At 43.9% G+C, this 19,426-nt stretch overlaps 1 protein-coding gene and 1 long non-coding RNA gene across 3 annotated transcripts; one reads left to right on the top strand and one right to left on the bottom strand.

The window, feature by feature from the left end:
• Positions 1–934: 934 nt before the first annotated feature.
• Positions 935–1,488, bottom strand: LOC144262895 (uncharacterized). The gene is made up of 2 exons (XR_013345668.1): positions 1,321–1,488; positions 935–1,191 (listed from the first exon to the last, which is right to left on the bottom strand). It is a non-coding gene; the product is annotated as an uncharacterized LOC144262895 (long non-coding RNA).
• A 562-nt stretch (positions 1,489–2,050) lies between these two features.
• SOD2 (superoxide dismutase 2) lies at positions 2,051–19,022 on the top strand. 2 transcript variants are annotated; one of them, XM_077813286.1, is made up of 5 exons: positions 2,051–2,203; positions 4,770–4,972; positions 12,952–13,068; positions 16,103–16,282; positions 17,955–19,022. In XM_077813286.1, the coding sequence occupies exons 1-5, from the start codon at positions 2,175–2,177 to the stop codon at positions 18,098–18,100; spliced, it is 675 nt and encodes a 224-aa protein (XP_077669412.1). In that variant the 5' UTR covers positions 2,051–2,174; the 3' UTR covers positions 18,101–19,022. The 2 variants fall into 2 exon arrangements, with proteins under 2 accessions (XP_077669412.1, XP_077669411.1); XM_077813285.1 differs by lacking the exon at positions 2,051–2,203 and having other exon boundaries at positions 4,732–4,972.
• Positions 19,023–19,426: the final 404 nt, after the last annotated feature.

The following is a 19,426-nucleotide window of genomic DNA, read 5'->3' as shown; positions in this document are numbered from 1 at the left end:
GGCCCTAGACAAATTAGAGGATTGGGCCAAAAGGAATCTGATGAGGTTCAACAAGGACAAGTGCAGAGTCCTGTACTTAGGACGGAAGAATCCAATGCACCGTTACAGACTAGGGACCGAATGGTTCGGCAGCAGTTCTGCAGAAAAGGACCTAGGGGTTATAGTGGACGAGAAGCTGGATATGAGTCAACAGTTTGCCCTTGTTGCCAAGAAGGCCAATGGCATTTTGGGATGTATATGTAGGGGCATTGCCAGCAGATCGAGTGATGTGATCGTTCCCCTCTATTCGGCATTGGTGAGGCCTCATCTGGAGTACTGTGTCCAGTTTTGGGCCCTACACTACAAGAACGATGTGGAAAAATTGGACGGCAACAAAAATGATTAGGGGACTGGAGCACATGAGTTATGAGGAGAGGCTGAGGGAACTGGGATTGTTTAGTCTGCAGAAGAGAAGAATGAGGGGGGATTTGATAGCTGCTTTCAACTACCTGAAAGGGGGTTCCAAAGAGGATGGATCTAGACTGTTCTCAGTGGTAGCAGATGACAGAACAAGGAGTAATGGTCTCGGGGTTGCAGTGGGGAAGGTTTAGGTTGGATATTAGGAAAAACTTTTTCACTAGGAGGGTGGTGTAACACTGGAATCTGTTACCTAGGGAGGTGGTGGAACCTCCTTCCTTAGATATTTTTAAAGTCAGGCTTGACAAAGCCCTGGCTGGGATGATTTAGTTGGGGATTGGTCCTGCTTTGAGCAGGGGCTTGGACAAGATGACCTCCTGAGGTCCCTTCCAACTCTGATATACTATGATTCTATACCCTATGATGAAGACCAAAAGCAATGCAACCAATTGCTTCCCAAGAGCTATTCTTCAGCAACCCTGCAATTCTGGATTGCAAATTACTAAGCGCTGATGATGAAATACAACCACACTCTTCGTGAAAAATCCAATCATTTTATTGAGCACCTCCCTGCAGAACACTGTGACCAGGTCAAGTCCATAATAGCTGAGCGTCAACTCCTAGCAAAAGCCTCGCTGTGGGCTACAGCTATCTGTGTTTCAAGGTCCAAAATACTTAGGGAGGTCAAAAACTTTCCTTTTGATGCATTGAAACTCTTTTCCAGGTCCACCAAAGAACCTCTCCATACTTTGAGGGATTCTAGGCCCATTCTCAGGTCCCTTGGCACATACATGCCTGTAAACAAAAGAAAATCTAGCAGGTCACAAATAGCACAGAGAGCTCATCTGGTTCAGGTCTTTACATACAAAGTCCTTCTGAACCATCTAAGAGGTGGCCGAGATATCAAATGAAAAGACCACCTACCATAACTGCTTCCATGACCTATCTGTCCTCTTCATCCAAGTGACAATGTTGATGGTTTGGTCAAGGGTCCAGAACATCCCCACCTCCAAAATCTTCTGCTGCCCCACCCTGCTGACCTCCCTCCCTTTAGAGACTGTCTCTCCCATTTCCAACCTGCATAGGAGCAGATTATATTTTGGAGGCCATCACATCTGGTTACTTCATTCATTCTTTTCCCCTCCATCCTCCCTACCCACACCCTCTTCCCCATCCCTTTTCAGGAGTCTGTTTGGCTGCGGGGCTGGTCTAGGGTGCCATGCTGGGGGGGGGAGGCGGGGGGCTGTTTTTGTTTCATTACTCTGATGCGCCATTTCCCTGCAAATTTATCATCTGGTACATGACAGGTCTCGATCATGGACGTAGCTCGGGTCTCAAAGTCGTGAAACGGCTACACACGCAATCAAAAATAAAGTATTCAAAAGTTTAACAGCCGGAGGGAGGCGCCAAAGATGCTCCACCCCCCCAGGCACCATTTGGTCTGTGGCGGGTCCCGAGCGCCACTGAGCTGCCCTACAGGCAGGGAGCCCCCCCGGCTCCAGCCGCCCTGCGCCTCCGCGGAGCCCCGGGGCGCCTGGGGTTGGGCGGGTCTGACCCCAGCAGCGTGTGGGCCGGGCGGGCGAGCAGTCCCGGAGCCGCTCGGCCGCTCCCTGCCCGGGCTGGGCTCCGCTGACCCGGATCCGGATCCGGCCCCAGCCCCGCCCCCGCGCTGGGCCAGGGCGGGGCGGCGCAGGCGCCTTATTCGCGACCCCGGGACAGCGAGCGGCCTCCTGCTGCGCTCGGTACGGCCCAGACCCGCCACCGCCATCGCCACCACCATGCTGGGCCGCCTGGCTTCCCGGGGCAGGTGAGCGCCCGCTCGGCGCTGCGGCTCTGGGGCGCCCGGCTAAGGGCACGGCGGGAGGGGAACGCCGCTGTCTCAATGTCAGTCTGACCTGCCCTCGGGGGCCGTCTCGGGGCGGGTCATTAATCGAGTGTTACCCCCGCTCTGCCCCCTACCGCGTGACTGTGCGCCCCCCCGATCCCCCCGCTCTGCCCCCTACCGCGTGACTCTGCGCCCCCCCCATCCCCCCGCTGCGCCCCCCCCGATCCCCCCGCTCTGCCCCCTACCGCGTGACTCTGCGCCCCCCCCGATCTCCCCGCTGCGCCCCCCCCCGATCTCCCCGCTCTGCCCCCTGCCGCGTGACTCTGCGCCCCCCCCGATCCCCCCGCTCTGCCCCCTGCCGCGTGACTCTGCGCCCCCCCGCTCTGCCCCGTACCGTGTGACTCTGCGCCCCCCCCGATCCCCCTGCTCTGCGCCCCCCCCCATCTGCTCCTTACCCCGTGACTCTGCTCCACCTACCCCATTATTTCCCTACTCTGCCCCTGGTACCCTTGCTGCCCCATTACTCCCTCTCTCTCTTCTGCCTTTCCCTGTTACCTCCTAATCCCATCTGCTCCCTGCTCTGCTTCCCCCTACCTCCTTACATCCCCACGCTGTGCCCCCCCATACCTCAGCTGCCCTCCACTCTTCTCACCCCATATCCCCCAGCCCTGGCATGGGACCAGACCAGCGGGTAGCCAGAGGTTTGTTCGGTAATTTTTAGGCTCACTTCACTTCTCTCTTCCCAGTGCGGTGGGAAGTTTCCTGGCTTGGAGCCCTTGCCCGTCAGCTCACATACCCTGGCTGGCAAGGCGCAAGGAAAGGGTTGGGTTTTCTTTTCTGGCTGTGATTAGATTATCATTTTTAATTCTCAGCAGCTTCATCCTGCCCTGGGGCTCCAAATGCTTCTGCAGCTGTGTAGGCTTCTTGAACTAAATAGGGCTACTTATGTGAGTAAATCTAAGCAAATGCTTAGATGTTCAGGGACTTGAGCCCTTCAAACTTTAAAGCCCCCATGAACAGATCTTATTTCCTTTTTGTGAACTGTTTAGTATCAGAGAGCAAGGGTGGGTGAGATGATATCTTTTATATTGGACCAACTTCTGTTGGTGAAACAAGCTTTCAAAATTACCTAGAGCTCTTCTTCAGGTCCTCTAAAGCTTGTCTCTCTCACCAACAGAAGTTGGGCCAATACAAGATATTACCTTACCTATCTTGTGTCTCTAAAGTCCTGGAACCAACATGGCTACAATAACACAGTCTAGCATCAGGGAGCTGGATGTTGCTAACTCATGATTTTATCACTATTTGTGTTGTAGCTGGTGTTTTTCCTAAAGTCGTAGCTGTTGGAACCAAGAGGTTGCACAAATATCTTGACTTTTGTTAAAAAGAGTGGTTTCTAGCTCTCATAGTTGCAGTGAAAAGGTAGCTTGGGGCTGCCAATACTGTTGTTAACTTCTTTATATGTCTGGACCTTAATTACATAGTGAAGAATTCGGCCAGTGTTACTCACATTGAGAAGTACCTTATGCCACAAGTAATCACAATGAAATTAATGGGACAAGTTGAGAAGTGTCACATATCAGGGCAGCTGCACCCTATTGCCCTCTGTGGGCCCGCAAGGGCACCCACACTCAGGCATTCAGCTGCCTAGCTGTTACCTCACTAGGGTGGAAATCTGCTCTCCCTTCTGATGGGGGTATTTCCAAGCTGAGCAGTTCCCTGCCTTTGTTGTGTTACTCCTAGCAAAGACAGTTTGTCTCAGCAGCCCTGCTTAGTTTCTCTTCAACAACGTAATAGTGCAATTGCTATGGTTATAAGTTACCACACAGTTCTTCCTATGCAAGCCTATTTTTATTCTTTGGGTAAAAGCACGACAGCAAAAACACATTAAAAACAATAAAAGAACCAAGTTATATGCTAGCCAGTTTACCGGAGATTTCCCCCCAGTTTTGGATGGTGAGTCCTTCAGACTCCCAAGGGGGTCTCTTTTGTAGTCACTAATTCAGAGCAATTTCGGCTCTGAACTAGCATGCTCATGAACAGTGGAGTTCATATTTCATGCAGTTTGGGGAGCATGTAAATAGTAGACACTGGGACTCTTTTCTCAGGGCATAGTTTCAGAAGGATGGATTTAAGGTGGATAATTTAGATTCCTCTTACCCCCAGGTATTTCCTAGGAAATCCACTTTATGTGCATTGTCCCCAAATGTCCTTTGAAATTCCTAACATTTCCCCCAAGGTTTACAGTACTCTTCTAGAAAAGTTACAAACAATACTACAATGACCCATAAACAATTATAGATTTTTAATACATTGGATCTCATAAGTATTAAACCTAATTCATTAAAGTTTAACTTCATTCAGTGAAGTTTATCTTAATTCCATAAGTTTGTCCAAGATATTATGAGTCTGTCACAGTAAGAGACTAATCAGCGTAAGAGTGGCAGGATCTGGCACATGAGATCATTTGTGTAACTGTATTTGCTTTTTTAAAAATAATTTAATATTGAATGCTCAGTAAGATGAGTGTATTTTTTTTTTTCCCCAGGAGTTGCACGAAGCTGATTGCAGCTTTGGGATGTTTGGCCTCCAGGCAAAAACACACTCTTCCTGACTTGCCTTATGACTATGCTGCCCTGGAACCCCACATCAATGCAGAAATCATGCAGCTGCACCACAGCAAACATCATGCTACTTATGTGAATAATCTGAATGTTGCAGAGGAGAAATATAAAGAGGCATTGGCAAAAGGTATGTGTGAGTGCTGTTAACAGAAGGGAAGAAAGCTACTACAATCTTATCTTGTAGTTAATGCATGTGACTGATAGGAGATATCGGTCTTATTCCGAGCTTGCGACAGTCTTACTGTCATGATCTTAGAAAAATCACTTAACTGAGACACAGAAGTTTCCCACCTATAAAAGGGTGATACTAGAGTATCTGCCTTCCTCTCAGGCATGTTAGACTTAACTTATTAGTGGGCTCAAACTTAAGGTTTTCCAAAAAACTCTATAGAAGTGCATAATATTAATAATACTTTAGATACATAGCAATATTACACATTTTTTTGCTTGCCAAAATAAACATTTTAAAAAGTTCTGCATTGGTTTCCTGTAATGTCAGTGCTGAATGTCTTCTGTTTCAGAAAGTTGGCAGCAATAATCTTACATACTGTTAGCACTGTTTTCAAATACGTTTCAGTATAATCATATCGAGAAGTGCATCTTACATCTTGTTCTGTCAGAATACTGGACTGGTAAAAATGAGTGAACCTCCCTTTAGCCAGGCAGATCAATTTTTGTTGTGTTTCTAAAGAACACCTGATTTTTAAGATGTGTTCTGTCTAGAGAGTCACCTCTGCTACTGTAGTTGGTTAACACTTCACAGGAATACCTGGCGGAGTTTTTTACTGCTGTGCATAGAATCGGAGATGTGCCAAGAAGCTGGTGATAGGCAACAGTGGGAAACCCACAGAGGATGCAGCCAGCTACCACCCCATCTCCCTCAACTACCAGCCAGCTCATGGAACGGGTGCTGCTCCACAGTCTGTCTAATATTATCAAAGACATCCTCCCAGCGTAGCAGGCTGGATTTTGCCCGAAGAGGAACTGCTATGATCAAGTAGCTTCACTTACTGGCCACACTGAGGCAGGATTCCATAGTAAGTTGAAGACAGGGATCATAGAATGTTGTGATCATAGAATATCAGGGTTGGAAGGGACCTCAGGAGGTCATCTAGTCCAACCCCCTGCTCAGTGCAGGACCAATCCCCAAATTTTGCCCCAGATCCCTAAATGGCCCCCTCAAGGATTGAACTCGCAAGCCTGGGTTTAGCAGGCCAATGCTCAAACCACTGAGATCACCCTTGTTGATCTGTCCTCGGCATACGACACTGTCTGGAGACAGGGACTTCTCCTCAAGATCTCCCGCATCATTCACTGATGGTGAACAATCCACCTCTTGGCGGCAATGACTGGAGAGTGCTGCTGTAAGGTACACCTTAATAGCCAGATCAGTTGACCAAGAACTCTTAACTCCTGCATCCCTCAGGAGTCTGACCTGGCCCCAATACTTGTTAAACTATACACCGTGGATATACCAGCAACAAAGTCAAGGAAATTATGTATGCGGATGACATTGCCCTAGCTGTTCAGCATACAAGCCTCCATACCCGTCTGCTGCACCCTAATCTGAGATCTTAGCACAATGGCTGATTATTTCCAATTCTGGAAACTTAGACCTAACCCAAAAAATCCCATGGTAACTGCTTTCCATCTGAACAATAAAATGGCTAATACCAAACTTGACGTACAGGTCTGTGGTGAGAGCGTCAGCCATGAGGCTAATCCAAAGTATCTTGGCATTACACTGGACCAGAGTTTGACCTTTTGATAACTCCTTGAGAACACCTGCGATAAAGTCAGGTCTCATGTTGTGCTTATCAGAAAATTGACCGTAACATTATGGGGCTCCAGTCCACAGACCTTACGGACCACAACAATTGCCTTGGTATATTCTTCAGCTGAATATTCAGCCAGTGTGGTCTCTCATCAGTCACACTAAACTCCTTGACACTCAAGTCAATAATGGTATGTGCGTAGTGTCAGAAATGTTCAAATCGACTCCAGGTGACTGGCTCCCAGTGCTATTGCACATCCAGCCTCCACAGATTAGAAGAACTGCTCAAGCAGCTCGCTTTCTTAACCATGTCAATGCAATTGCGACAATCCCGCTGCACCATAACCTGCAGAATTTGCCAAAGATGAGATTAAAATCCCACAACCCTCTGTGGAACTCTACCAAGACCCTTACACCCAACTTCGATGCTGAAGGTCAATGGAGAGTCACATGGAGCATTTCGACCACTCAGTAGAAACAGCTTGTTGATCCTGTTGAAGAACCACTGAATTTTGTTTTATGTCGGAAAGACTGGTGCAGATTGAATCGCATCAGGACATATCATGGGAGATGTGGACAAACCCCCTTAAAATGGAAAATGAGGCAAACACCTGTATGCGACTGTGGTCACCAGGCACAAATGATGGAGCACGTCATATCTGAGTGTCCTCATCATTTTTTGCCAGGGGCCTGCTGCAGCAGTGTACTGGCTGTCAAACTTAGATATAAATTTGTAGTCGTTGCTACCTACCCAACCCATACGAAAGAAGACAACTTTATCCACTACTGTACAGAGTCATCTGATGGTCACATATCAGTATGTACAATTCATTTCCAAAAATAACTAGGTATTTAGGTGCACTTTAGGGGTCAGTGGGATTTACGCACATAAATCAGGGTATTTCTGAAAATCACTTGGTACTTAACTAACTAGGTCATTCATTTAGGATCCATTTTCTTCAAATGCCATGTTGTCTATAGTAGAAGCATGAATTTAGTTCCCTCTTTTATCTGGATTAGACAATGCGCTTTCCCTTCAGTAGTGGTCAAAGGAAAGCTTTGTTGCAGAGCAGAATTAGAGAAAATAGGATTAAGGAGGGAAAAAGTATAAATAGGAAAAGAACCAGACATACTGCTTATATTGCACAAATGCGTAGTAACTAAAGGAATACAGGATTGTTGTCTCCATTGGTGGCTCCTAGATAAGCAGATATCTGACTACAGCATTGTCAACTGTTCCTGATATGGTGTATTAATGGTACAGACCAAGTACTGCACTTAGATATGTACACACAGCTTCCACTGACTTCACTTTGAATTGCATGTGTATATCAGAAGACAGGGTTTATCCCTTTGTTTAAAAAAAAGTCTTTCAGATATATTCTGTTCACCCTGAATGTTCACTACTATGTAGTGTTGTTTTTTGTTAACGAACAGCAGTTTTAGTAAATTGTTCGTACAGCTTTCAAAGCCAATAAACTCAATACTTCCAGTAGCATGAATTTTGTCCTTCAGAGTTCAGTTTCGTAAACATTGCTAGGAAAGAGCAAAGTCTCCATTTTTGTCATCTAGTTTAAAAATAAACCCCCAACGACATAAGCAATATGCGAAAGCGTGCCTTTCTGAGAATGAAAACTTAAATTAGAATGAAACTTCCTCATATTTAAAGAAAAATGTGTTAGTAATACATTTCAACATTGGACCACATACTGTAGTATTTTTAAAGAAGTGTTAATCTGTAGGTGTGTGCTATCTTGTACTCTGTTAATTAGTATTTTAAGTATAGCTCATGTAATGTTTGTTTATTTAGAGAACATTGCTTTCCAAAGTTCTGTATTCATTTGAAAAATATTAAATTAACAAGGTACCTGAAGAGATTTATGTCCCAGTTCAGGAAAGTGGTAAAATGCGTGCTGCTTGCTTTCCTGAACTGGGTCCTTACTACAGAAAATAAGAATATTTTACTTCAATAAGTTTAATTTTTTTTCCAATTTAGGCCCCGATTCTATAACTGGCCCCTCACAATTTCAGGGATTTGCCAGTTGCAGGATCAGATCCTTGAACAAATAGTTCTTTAGGGTGTAGACCATGTCGTCATATGCACTTATACAGCGTCTTCCAAATGGAGGTGTGTGGTTATTAACTGCAGTTATATAGTGACTTGCCTCTGGCTTACAGTACATTCATTTTTTGCTTCTCACACAATAACGTGCAGCTCTGTTAGTGGGTTGCAAAATCAGCGTAATGATAGTCTATCAAGTGGCTGTTTGGGTTTTGACCTCGGTTTTCTAAACAGGGTTTTGAATGGCTAGGATGAGGAACATGGTGGCGTGGGATAACACACAGTGCCTGTGTGTACAGCTGTGGCCTTGTCTTCACTAGGGGAAAAAAGGAGTGTTCTTACCTCCCGTTAGTTAACATGTGATAACTAATATGAGGTAAAATTCTAGTGAAGACAAAGCAGTTTGTAGTTTTAACCTGGGTTAGCAGGTTAAGATAAACCTCAGGCTACCCCACGGTCTTTATCTTGACCTACTAACACGTTGTTTCTTGACTTTAGCAAAGCTTTTGACACGGTCTCCCACAGTATTCTTGTCAGCAAGTTAAGGAAGTATGGGCTGGATGAATGCACTATAAGGTGGGTAGAAAGCTGGCTAGATTGTCGGGCTCAAAGGGTAGTGATCAATGGCTCCATGTCTAGTTGGCAGCCGGTATCAAGTGGAGTGCCCCAGGGGTCGGTCCTCGGGCCGGTTTTGTTCAATATCTTCATAAATGATCTGGAGGATGGTGTGGATTGCACTCTCAGCAAATTTGCGGATGATACTAAACTGGGAGGAGTGGTAGATACGCTGGAGGGCAGGGATAGGATACAGAGGGACCTAGACAAATTGGAGGATTGGGCCAAAAGAAATCTGATGAGGTTCAATAAGGATAAGTGCAGGGTCCTGCACTTAGGACGGAAGAATCCAATGCACCGCTACAGACTAGGGACCGAATGGCTAGGCAGCAGTTCTGCGGAAAAGGACCTAGGGGTGACAGTGGACGAGAAGCTGGATATGAGTCAGCAGTGTGCCCTTGTTGCCAAGAAGGCCAATGGCATTTTGGGATGTATAAGTAGGGGCATAGCGAGCAGATCGAGGGACGTGATCGTTCCCCTCTATTCGACATTGGTGAGGCCTCATCTGGAGTACTGTGTCCAGTTTTGGGCCCTACACTACAAGAAGGATGTGGATAAATTGGAGAGAGTCCAGCGAAGGGCAACAAAAATGATTAGGGGTCTAGAACACATGACTTATGAGGAGAGGCTGAGGGAGCTGGGATTGTTTAGCCTGCAGAAGAGAAGAATGAGGGGGGATTTGATAGCTGCTTTCAACTACCTGAAAGGGGGTTCCAAAGAGGATGGCTCTAGACTGTTCTCAATGGTAGCAGATGACAGAACGAGGAGTAATGGTCTCAAGTTGCAGTGGGGGAGGTTTAGATTGGATATTAGGAAAAACTTTTTCACTAAGAGGGTGGTGAAACACTGGAATGCGTTACCTAGGGAGGTGGTAGAATCTCCTTCCTTAGAGGTTTTTAAGGTCAGGCTTGACAAAGCCCTGGCTGGGATGATTTAACTGGGAATTGGTCCTGCTTCGAGCAGGGGGTTGGACTAGATGACCTTCAGGGGTCCCTTCCAACCCTGATATTCTATGATTCTATGTGAAGACTACAAACTGTCTTGTCTACACTAGGATTTTATCTCATATTACCATCTGTTAGCTAACGTAAGGTAAGAATATACCTGGTTTTCCTACCTTAGAATATGTGTTTGCGCACGTGTGCAGGCATGCATGCTGCACACAAAACACCATAGGCAGAGTGCCAATTACCTTCTCTTCCACTCACCTCTCCTCAGTGCCATCCTAGGTACTCCTTGCAGTGCTTTAGCCCCATTGTTGGATAAAGGATAACAGGACTGCTTTGGCAGCACAAGAGATCCCACCCTCTCAGATTAGCATCAGAAGGCAAAGGTAGTGTGTTATCAGCCTGTAAGGTGAAAGGCACTCCTAACTGAGTAAGAAGAGAGGGTCAGGAAGAAGGTTGAGGGAGGGAGCTTAAGAGGTGCTAAGAGTTATCCTTCCACCCTGATTTGTGCCTTTTCAAGCTGTGAGCTTCCATATCTCACTTGTGCTGGGCTGACCTCTTTTCTTAGGAAAGCAGAAGTGTAAGGGGCCGTACAAATTCTCAGAGGTGCTGTCGGTACTATTTGTAATACCTACTGTGTTTCAGTGTGATGATGATAATTTCCTAGCTCATATAAATAGGAGCAGAATTACTGAACAAAGTGCCCAGTCTAGATGGGTTGTTCTGATAGTGACCCTGATTGAAAATATATTGACAACATATTAGCATGAAATCCTTTTAATGCCTCTTTCTTTTTATGTAAAGAAAAACAAATTTAAAAATAACTAATTTTTATACAGCTATAACATAAGACATAAGAACCTGTAGCAAATCTGTTTTTTAACTTTTACATCTTAAGTAAACTTGCTATTTTTATCAGACTAGTAACTGTTGTATTAATGTGCGTTGACTGTCTTCCGCAAAGAAATGAAACACACTGGATATCTTATAGTATGCTTTAGCGTTAGTTATTCAATTAAGAGGATTTAACAAAACACTGCACTCTTGATTTAATCAGAACAGTTGGGGCTCACAGTATGCTGTTCATTAACAATTGAATCAGAGATTCTTCTTAGTTTTTTGCTTACAAGGTTTCCAAAAAAGATCATGTATTAAATGTACTGTAGTCTGTATAGTTCAAGCTAAATCAGCTGGAAAAATACAAAGTGAAGAAAACTGGAGTTTAACTTGTTGGGTGTGAAGGAATACATACATACATACATACACACAAACGGTCTGTCTGAAAATAACATTTGACTAGGTCCCTTTTTTTTTTTATGGAACTGTAATTCTGTTTTAAATATCCTGTCAGAAGGATACGATAGGTGTTCTTCCAAAACTGTATCTCCTACCATCCTTGTTTTATTCAATGTCTGTTTTAATCAGTTGGTTCAGGTACAGTACAACTTTAGCACTAGATTCCTCAAAGTAAATGCTACATACAGTAAGCACTCGTAAGGGAATTCTGCACCAAAAAAATTTAAAATTTCTGCACACAGTATTTTAAAAATGTTCAGATTTTATTTGTCAATTAATAAATGTGGAGGCTCCAGCATGGAAGTGGGGAGTACAGGGTACTGGCTGCATGGAGGTGGGAGCTCCCTGCACCGGCTGGGTGGGGGTCAGAAGCAGCTGGGTAGGGGTCTGGGTGTGGGGGGTTTTGTTGGGGGGTCCAGGTGCAGGGGGGTGGGCTCATCAGGGTGGGGGTTCAATGGGCCTGCTTAATGTGGGAGCCCCAACTGCAGCTGCTGCCGCAGAGAGAATGCCACATGTGGGGCTCCTGCTGCCCCCTCATTCCCCTATCCCCTTCTCTTCCCCATCTCATCCCCCTTACCCACTCCCACATCCCCTTCCCCTGCCCTGTCCCATCCCCCTTCCTTTCCCACTGCCTCTTCCTCCCCCCCCCCCAGCATACATAGGAGGGGAGAACAACTAGCACTAGGACCCAGGAGGTGATGTCTAGCTGCAGAGTCAGCCAGCTGGGGCAGCAGGCTCCCTCACGTGGGCAGCTCTGCACTTGCAGAAGCTGGCGAGGGAGGGGGCAGTGTTTGTTTGAGGGGGGGGCAGTGTACTCCCAACACTAAAATTACACCACTGGGTGTCCCCGTCCCCAGCCCCAGCCCCCTGTGCGGTGATTTACCTCTCCACCGGCTGGTCCAGGCGCCGGAAATGACATGCTCGTGCTGCTGGTGGAGGGTGCATGACCGTTCTTGAGGCTTCCCTGTCATTTTCTACAGGGAAGCAAAGAAATCTGCAAGGGACATGAATTCAGAAAAGCCTTGTGAGTTTGGTACGTTTTACAACCTAAAGCTGTCTGTATTTTACCCCCTTCTGCTCATCTAGCCAAATGGTAGAACACCAGTAAACACCTGTGCAGGAACGTACATGGTCTTTTGATGCAGAGTTGATAATTGCAAAGAGTTGCCAAACATTGAGATATTATGTGTCAAGACGTCAGAGAGCTATGTTAAAACAGTTTTGTGTAGAACACTGTTTACAGTGGGGAGCACAAATGCCACAAACTGACTTTCTCCCAAATTTTAATAACCTGTTACAGCACTGTACTATAGTTCAGCTTTTATCTTGGTATGAACAGTGCTTACTTGTACTTATTCATCACTGTGGCAACACTTTCTTCCATTTAATTTTGTTGATCTGTGTGTCTGTAGGTGATGTTACAGCTCAGGTGTCTCTTCAGCCTGCACTAAAGTTCAATGGTGGTGGTCACATCAACCACACCATCTTCTGGACAAACCTTTCTCCTAATGCGGGAGGAGAGCCTCAAGGTTTGTACTCATTTTTGATGGCTTACTGATATGTCAACATTAACAAATAGAATTAATTGTGACAAACTGTGGCCTGCAGAGAAATCTCTTGTATGTAGTTTGTCACTTAAAAGCTAAAAGACTTTGAAAAATTAAGATCCTTCCAAATTGGCAGTCTTCTAGTATGTCTGCTCAGCACCTAACATAATGGGGCCCTGATCCTGATCAAGACCTTTAGAGGCTCCTGTAATACAAATAATTAATAGTGTTCTAATCTTTTACATACACTTTAAAATAGAGCTTTACTGAGCATGAGACTAGTCTTTTTCTAAAGACAGACTTGGTTACATAGGTAGCTATATATTTGTTCACAGTGTAAAAACTGCTGTTATGATGTTGCCGCTGTAAAATTCATTAACCTTTTATTTTATTGATGGACTATGGAGGAAGAAATTAACCACCCGAAACTGTGATAATGTAATAAAAGTCTCCAAGACCTAGATTAGTGCTGAATGCACTGCAGTCCATGGAAAGAAAAAACAGGTAACAAAAATCAACCATTCCAGGAGTTGGATTGGGCTGTGTCATTGACCTGACTCATTAGCTTTAAAGCTTTAAAAGACCTCATGGAAGAAGTGCAGTTTTAAAGAAGGAAAGTGCAGAGGTGTGATAGACCAGTGGTTCTCAACCTTTCCAGACTACTGTACCCCTTTTGGGAGTCTGAAGCCTGATCCCTGCTGCCCAGGGCTGAAGCATGTCACTTAGCTTTGCAGGGCTCCCTGTGATGTGGGGCCCCAGGTAGTTGCCCTGCTTGCCACCCCCTATTGCCAGTCCTGCACTTGCAACTCCCTAAACCTGTCCTGCGACTCCGAGGTTAAGATGAGTTGACATATCCCCTGGAAGACCTCTTCGTACCCCTAGAGGTACACATACCCTGGTTGAGAATCATTGTGCTATAGACTATGACAGGGAGGCAGTTAAAGATATTGGGGACCATGTAGAAAAGGACTGGAGAAGGACATGAAGGAGGCTTTAGACGAAGGTGATTCTCCCCCAGCCCTCCCAAAAAATTAACAATTTTGTTTTTATGTAAAATCGGAAAGTGTTTTGAGTGGACTTGTCAGTTCTTTCAATCTCTGGGGTTCAGGATAGTACATAACTACTTCAGTTTTTCTCTGGTAGAAACTAGGCATTTGTTGTTGCTGTGAAGTAGTTAACGTGCTTTGAAGAGTCATTGTGAAGGTTAAGATTCTGTCATGGGTATTTTTAGTGAAAGTCAGGGACAGATCACTGGCAATAAACAAAAATTCATGGGAGCTCGTGACCTGTCCCTGACTCTTACTAAGAATACCCTGGGGGTTTGTATGGCGGGGGGGGGGGAGTAACAGTCAGAGTGCTGCTGAGGGCTGACCACCGGCAGCTGCTTTACCCCTGCCACTGCTTCTGTGGAAGGGGCTGACCGCTGCTGCTCCAGCCCCACAGGGGGCTGACCCAATCCTGGCCGCTGCTTCAGCTCTGGGGCTGACCGCTGCATCAACCCTGCCACTGCGGAAGAAGTCACAGAGGTCCTGGAAAGTTGTGGAATCTGCGACCTCTATGACAGAATCGTATCCTTATCCATTATATATAGGGCTGTAGTTTAACATCATAACCTCTCATTAAAATTATAGTTTCATGATTCAATGTTTGCTAGTTCTTCTTTGTCTTCAAACTACAAAAAAAAAATGAGGAAATTCAGAATTTCTACTATGGAATTGAGAAACCGGAAGGGAGGAGTAAATGTGTCACTGAGGCTAAGCTTGAATAATACAGTTCAGGCTCACTTGTGTTCAAGAACTTTGTGATGTACTTTAGTCTAAAGTCTGCCTTAATTTTGCTTCCCCTTATCTTGTACTCCTTGCAGCTTCCTCAGTTAGAAATGATTAGAACATGCTTTCCTGGAAGTTTAAGCAAAGACCTAGCAATGCTGCATTAAAGCCTTTATGTACAGCACTAGAATAGTTCATGCTCCTTCAGGTACAGAAGATGCATCACTTGCTCAAAGAGTCTACAGTTGAAGTTAGACAAAGCGGCTAGGGAAGAGAGTAGGTCATGACAAAACTATAACCGGGTTCAAAAAAGAATTAGATAAGTTCATGAAGGACAGGTCCATCAATGACTGTTAGCCAGGATGGTCAGGGGCACAATTCCATGCTCTGGGTGTTCCTAAACCTCTGACTGCTGGAAGCTGGGACTAGATGACAGGGGATTGATCACTCAATAAATTGCCCTGTTCTGTTCATTCCTTCTGAAGCATCTGGTATCGACCAGTGTCAGAAGGCAGGGTATTGGGCTTGATGGACCGTTGGTCTGAACCAGTGTGGCTATTCTTATGTTAGTTACAGAGGGTTATATTACAACTGCTCAAATATTACCTTACAATATGGGATACAGATGTTAGTGATATTACTAACTGCATGCTGCAGCTCACAAACATTCAGTAAAGTCTAAACATGTTCTTATCATTCTCATGCCTATTTTAACAATACCACGGAGGAGCCAGCCTGATTCAGCTATGTATTTGTCAGTATTCAATTGAGGCGTGGGGACCTTGGCATGAGCTGGCACCTGGTCATCAGTGAGCATCAGAGGTGCAATTCGTGGGAAAGTTTATAAGGATACTTGTCTTGTATACTTTCAAGTCAAACTATCTAGCACTCTTCAAATAACACTCCCCGTCACCCAGCCGTTCATTCTCCTGTGGACTGACAAACACACAAGCTCCTTAGCATTATAAATACTGGATAAGAATATGATAGTACCTTTACATTGATTATTGCACTTCGCTGAGATTTTTTTCCTTTCTGCTTTCCTTTTAAATTGGATTATCTATATAAAATACTAATGCATAAGATCTGTTCAGAATTAATTCTTTCCTTTCTCAGAAAAAATGGGGAGAGGGAAGCCAACTGCCTCTGCCTCTCTCTGACTTCAAAAATTAAATCTTTATCCGCTGGAAAATAGTGTAAAGTGTGGTGTGTGTGTGTTTTTTGTTTTTTTTTAATATAAATTTAAGGGGAACTGATGGAAGCCATCAAGCGTGACTTTGGCTCCTTTGGAAACTTCAAGGAGAAGCTGACGGCAGTATCGGTTGGTGTTCAAGGCTCAGGCTGGGGGTGGCTTGGTTTTAACCAGGACCAAGGCCGCTTGCAGGTCACTGCTTGTTACAATCAAGACCCTCTGCAAGGAACAACAGGTTAGTTTTGTTTTTAAATGATCTTTGAAAGAAACCACAAACTGTATATTTATGAGGAAAGTAGCTGCAGCAGCAGCTTGAAAGGGCTATTTAATACATGCATCTTTTTCTTTCTACGTAAATATGGCTAGAGAGAGATTGCATGTGCCTGTATCTTTATTAAAAACGATGAAAAGTAGTAATATCCTTTTTAAACCTAACACTTGTGAAGAACCGCTTATGAATTTTGGAGAATGTATGGAGGGTGGGGGTTAAAATCTTAGCTTCGGTGGACAGGGAGAGGAGGAAGATGGATGGAGAATGAATTTTCAGCTGTACAGGGACTTCAGCGTTCATGGATGATGGGAGGGTTGCTCATAAGGTTTCCTCTTTGGAGAGGGTAATTTTAAGAGGCATCAACTTAAAAATTGCCTTCATCTGAAAACTTTTTGCTTCTCTTTGCAAACAACACTTAATCTCACCTATAAGTGGAAGATTAAACTGTTTTGTTTATTCTGTGTGTTTGACAGCACTGTGTGTATAATTAACTTCTCCTGTGTGTAGCCTTGTCTCTCAACAGAGGGGAGAGAAACCTCTCCTCTTTACAATCACACCATTTTTATTTTTAAACCTACTGACATTGATAGGGCACACTGGGGCATATGTTAAAACCTGAAATGACACTTACCTTTCTTTGAATCACGACAACTAGGGAAGGTATATGGTAATGACAGATATATTGTCAACAAGAGATGGCCCTTAAAGATTTCTCAGCCAGGGATAAGCCAACAGCAAAATGTTGGACCTGACCCCTTTTAAAAGATGTTTGATTTGCCATGGGTGCAGATTTTATTTGACTCTGTGCTGTGATGGTAGCAGTTGAGCCAGTTGGATTCAGACTGCGCTGCTGAGGGAAGATACCACAGTACATCTAACAAGGTGCATAATTTTTGATGGTTTCTCTTATTGTCCGTCTCTCCCTCCCATCCCAATGCAAAAACTCTGCAAACTTCCTCCATGGCTCTAGAGAGAGAACAAACCACACATGACAGTTGTTAATCACATCAGTTAATGGACTTTTGGAAGGCACTCAGATACTGTGGTGTTGAGGGCCATACAAGAACCTATGTAGAACACAATACAGGGGATGAACTGAATCTCTGTGGATTAGCAACTGCAAAGACTTTTTATCTGGATTCAGTTGCAATTCCTTGTTGGGGTTTCCTAATCCTTAATCTCACAAAAACAAGGATATAAGTAACGAAATCAGGTGTTTAATATGTTTTAAGGCACAAAATACATTCATTAGAGTGGAATGTTACATAAGCATAGTTTCGAGAAGTATGATTATTGCACCACAGCAGAGTATTTTCCAGTAACAGTGTTCCTTAAGGCAGTTTTTCCAGTTCAGAACTTTATTTTTAGAACTCGATCATTCTCTCAGGGTTGGGTGTTTTCATAGCTGTGTATCATAAAATCAGCTACTGCACTTCCTCTTTTATGTGAAGCAGCTGTATAAGATCTAGCAATGTGCACCTGTGTGCTGGAGGGTTCATTGTTGTCTTTAAATGTTATGGAAATTAAGGATAATATAGTTGAAAATATTCTGAAGTAGGGTTTTGAAGTTTTGAAATGTTTCTTACTCATCTGAAAATATTTTCATAGACTCACAAAGTTATTTTCTCTTCTCTAGGTCTTATTCCTCTGCTAGGAATTGATGTGTGGGAGCATGCTTATTATCTTCAGTATAAAAATGTTAGACCTGACTATCTAAAAGCTATCTGGAATGTGATCAACTGGGAGAATGTATCAGCAAGATACACAGCTTGCAAAAAATAAAATGGAGGTTTCACACAGACTATTACAAGAGCACCAGTTCTACCCTGAAATCATTTTTGTAAAGGTGTGTTTACTGGTTTGTTAATGAGTCGATCCACTACTGAAAACACTTTAATGCATCCAATGAAAACATTTGCAATCAAGCCAAGTGTTGCTTGTCTAATTCTGTGAAAGGTATTTACACATAGACTTAAAGCTTTAAACTCTTGTGCAACAAGTAGAAACAATTCTCTAATTCTTTGTAGGGATAGAATTCTTAAAATTTCATTCTGGTTCTACTGAACTTCCCTGTATTTCATAACAGTGAACTTATGAATGTCTCTAGTATTGTCCTTTACTACAGAAGGGAAAACCAAGCTAACCTACATCACAGTGGCTTTGTGAGGAATAGTTACATATGAAGCACTATAAAAGTGCTAATTATTAATAAATGACATACCAATACATTTCACAATACTTGCACAGATTGTTAGGAAAACTTAGTTTCCAAGAGCATTTAATGATTTCAAAGGCAAAAGTGATTCTCAAAAAACTATTAAAAGTTAAATATGCAATGCCAGGTAGCGTCCTTTAGAAAGTGATAGTAGCAAGCATTTTAAAAAAAAAAAGACTGCATTGAATTGGGAGTAGTAGGACACTTAATTCACTTGGATATGGGGGTTCATTATGCTCTTAAAGCTTCAGTGTATGAGTTTGGGTCCCTTTATTTAGGAGCCAGTGAAGATAGAAGTATTTCCCCACAGCTGCGCTCTGTTCCACATGGAAATATAATTGACAGCAAGTGATGATAATCCGATTACTGAATGTTTTCTAATGCTTATTGATCTAACTTAATTCCTTGTTGCACTTAAGTATTCAAGTAGAAATGTATGTATCTTATTTATGTTGCCATAAAGAAAAATAAAAAAATCCAATACCTGAATCCATAGTAATGCAACTTAGTCAAAGTGAGTCCAGATACTTTCCCCTTCAGCTGCAGCACAAAGGGACCACCAAGCTACCTACATGCAACAGGGATCACAACAAACTTCCTTGGCCTCTGAGGGTGCATGATGCAAGGCCAAGTGGGCACTGCTATGCTTTGTGTGCTCTGCATTTTTTCTTTAATACAGTACATGGGGTAATTGGCTTTAAAATCAATTAAATATGCAATGTTTGGCCTCTACTATCTTGATAAAATAAGTGTTCTTCAAGGTATCTTTCTGAAAATAGATATGCTCTTATAATTCACAGTTCAGGTAGTAAATGTAGTTTAGCAAGAGAATGCAATACTGGGAGCCCAGGATGGATTGATTTTAAATCAGTGATTTAAATCGTGGTTTAAAT

The sequence above is a fragment of the Eretmochelys imbricata genome, chromosome 3 (assembly GCF_965152235.1).
Source record: "Eretmochelys imbricata isolate rEreImb1 chromosome 3, rEreImb1.hap1, whole genome shotgun sequence".
Taxonomy (NCBI): Eukaryota; Metazoa; Chordata; order Testudines; family Cheloniidae; genus Eretmochelys; species Eretmochelys imbricata.
Note: the sequence above shows the minus strand (reverse complement) of the source record. Positions and strands in the feature narration are given on the sequence as shown.

Excerpts from the sequence above, each read along its gene's own strand:
- SOD2 (XM_077813285.1), top strand. The coding sequence starts at position 4,732 with ATGCTCAGTAAGATGAGTGTATTTTTTTTTTTCCCCAGGAGTTGCACG. Across the intron at positions 4,973-12,951 it reads TAAAGAGGCATTGGCAAAAG|GTGATGTTACAGCTCAGGTG; the intron begins GTATGTGTGAGT and ends GTGTGTCTGTAG. Across the intron at positions 16,283-17,954 it reads CCCTCTGCAAGGAACAACAG|GTCTTATTCCTCTGCTAGGA; the intron begins GTTAGTTTTGTT and ends TCTCTTCTCTAG.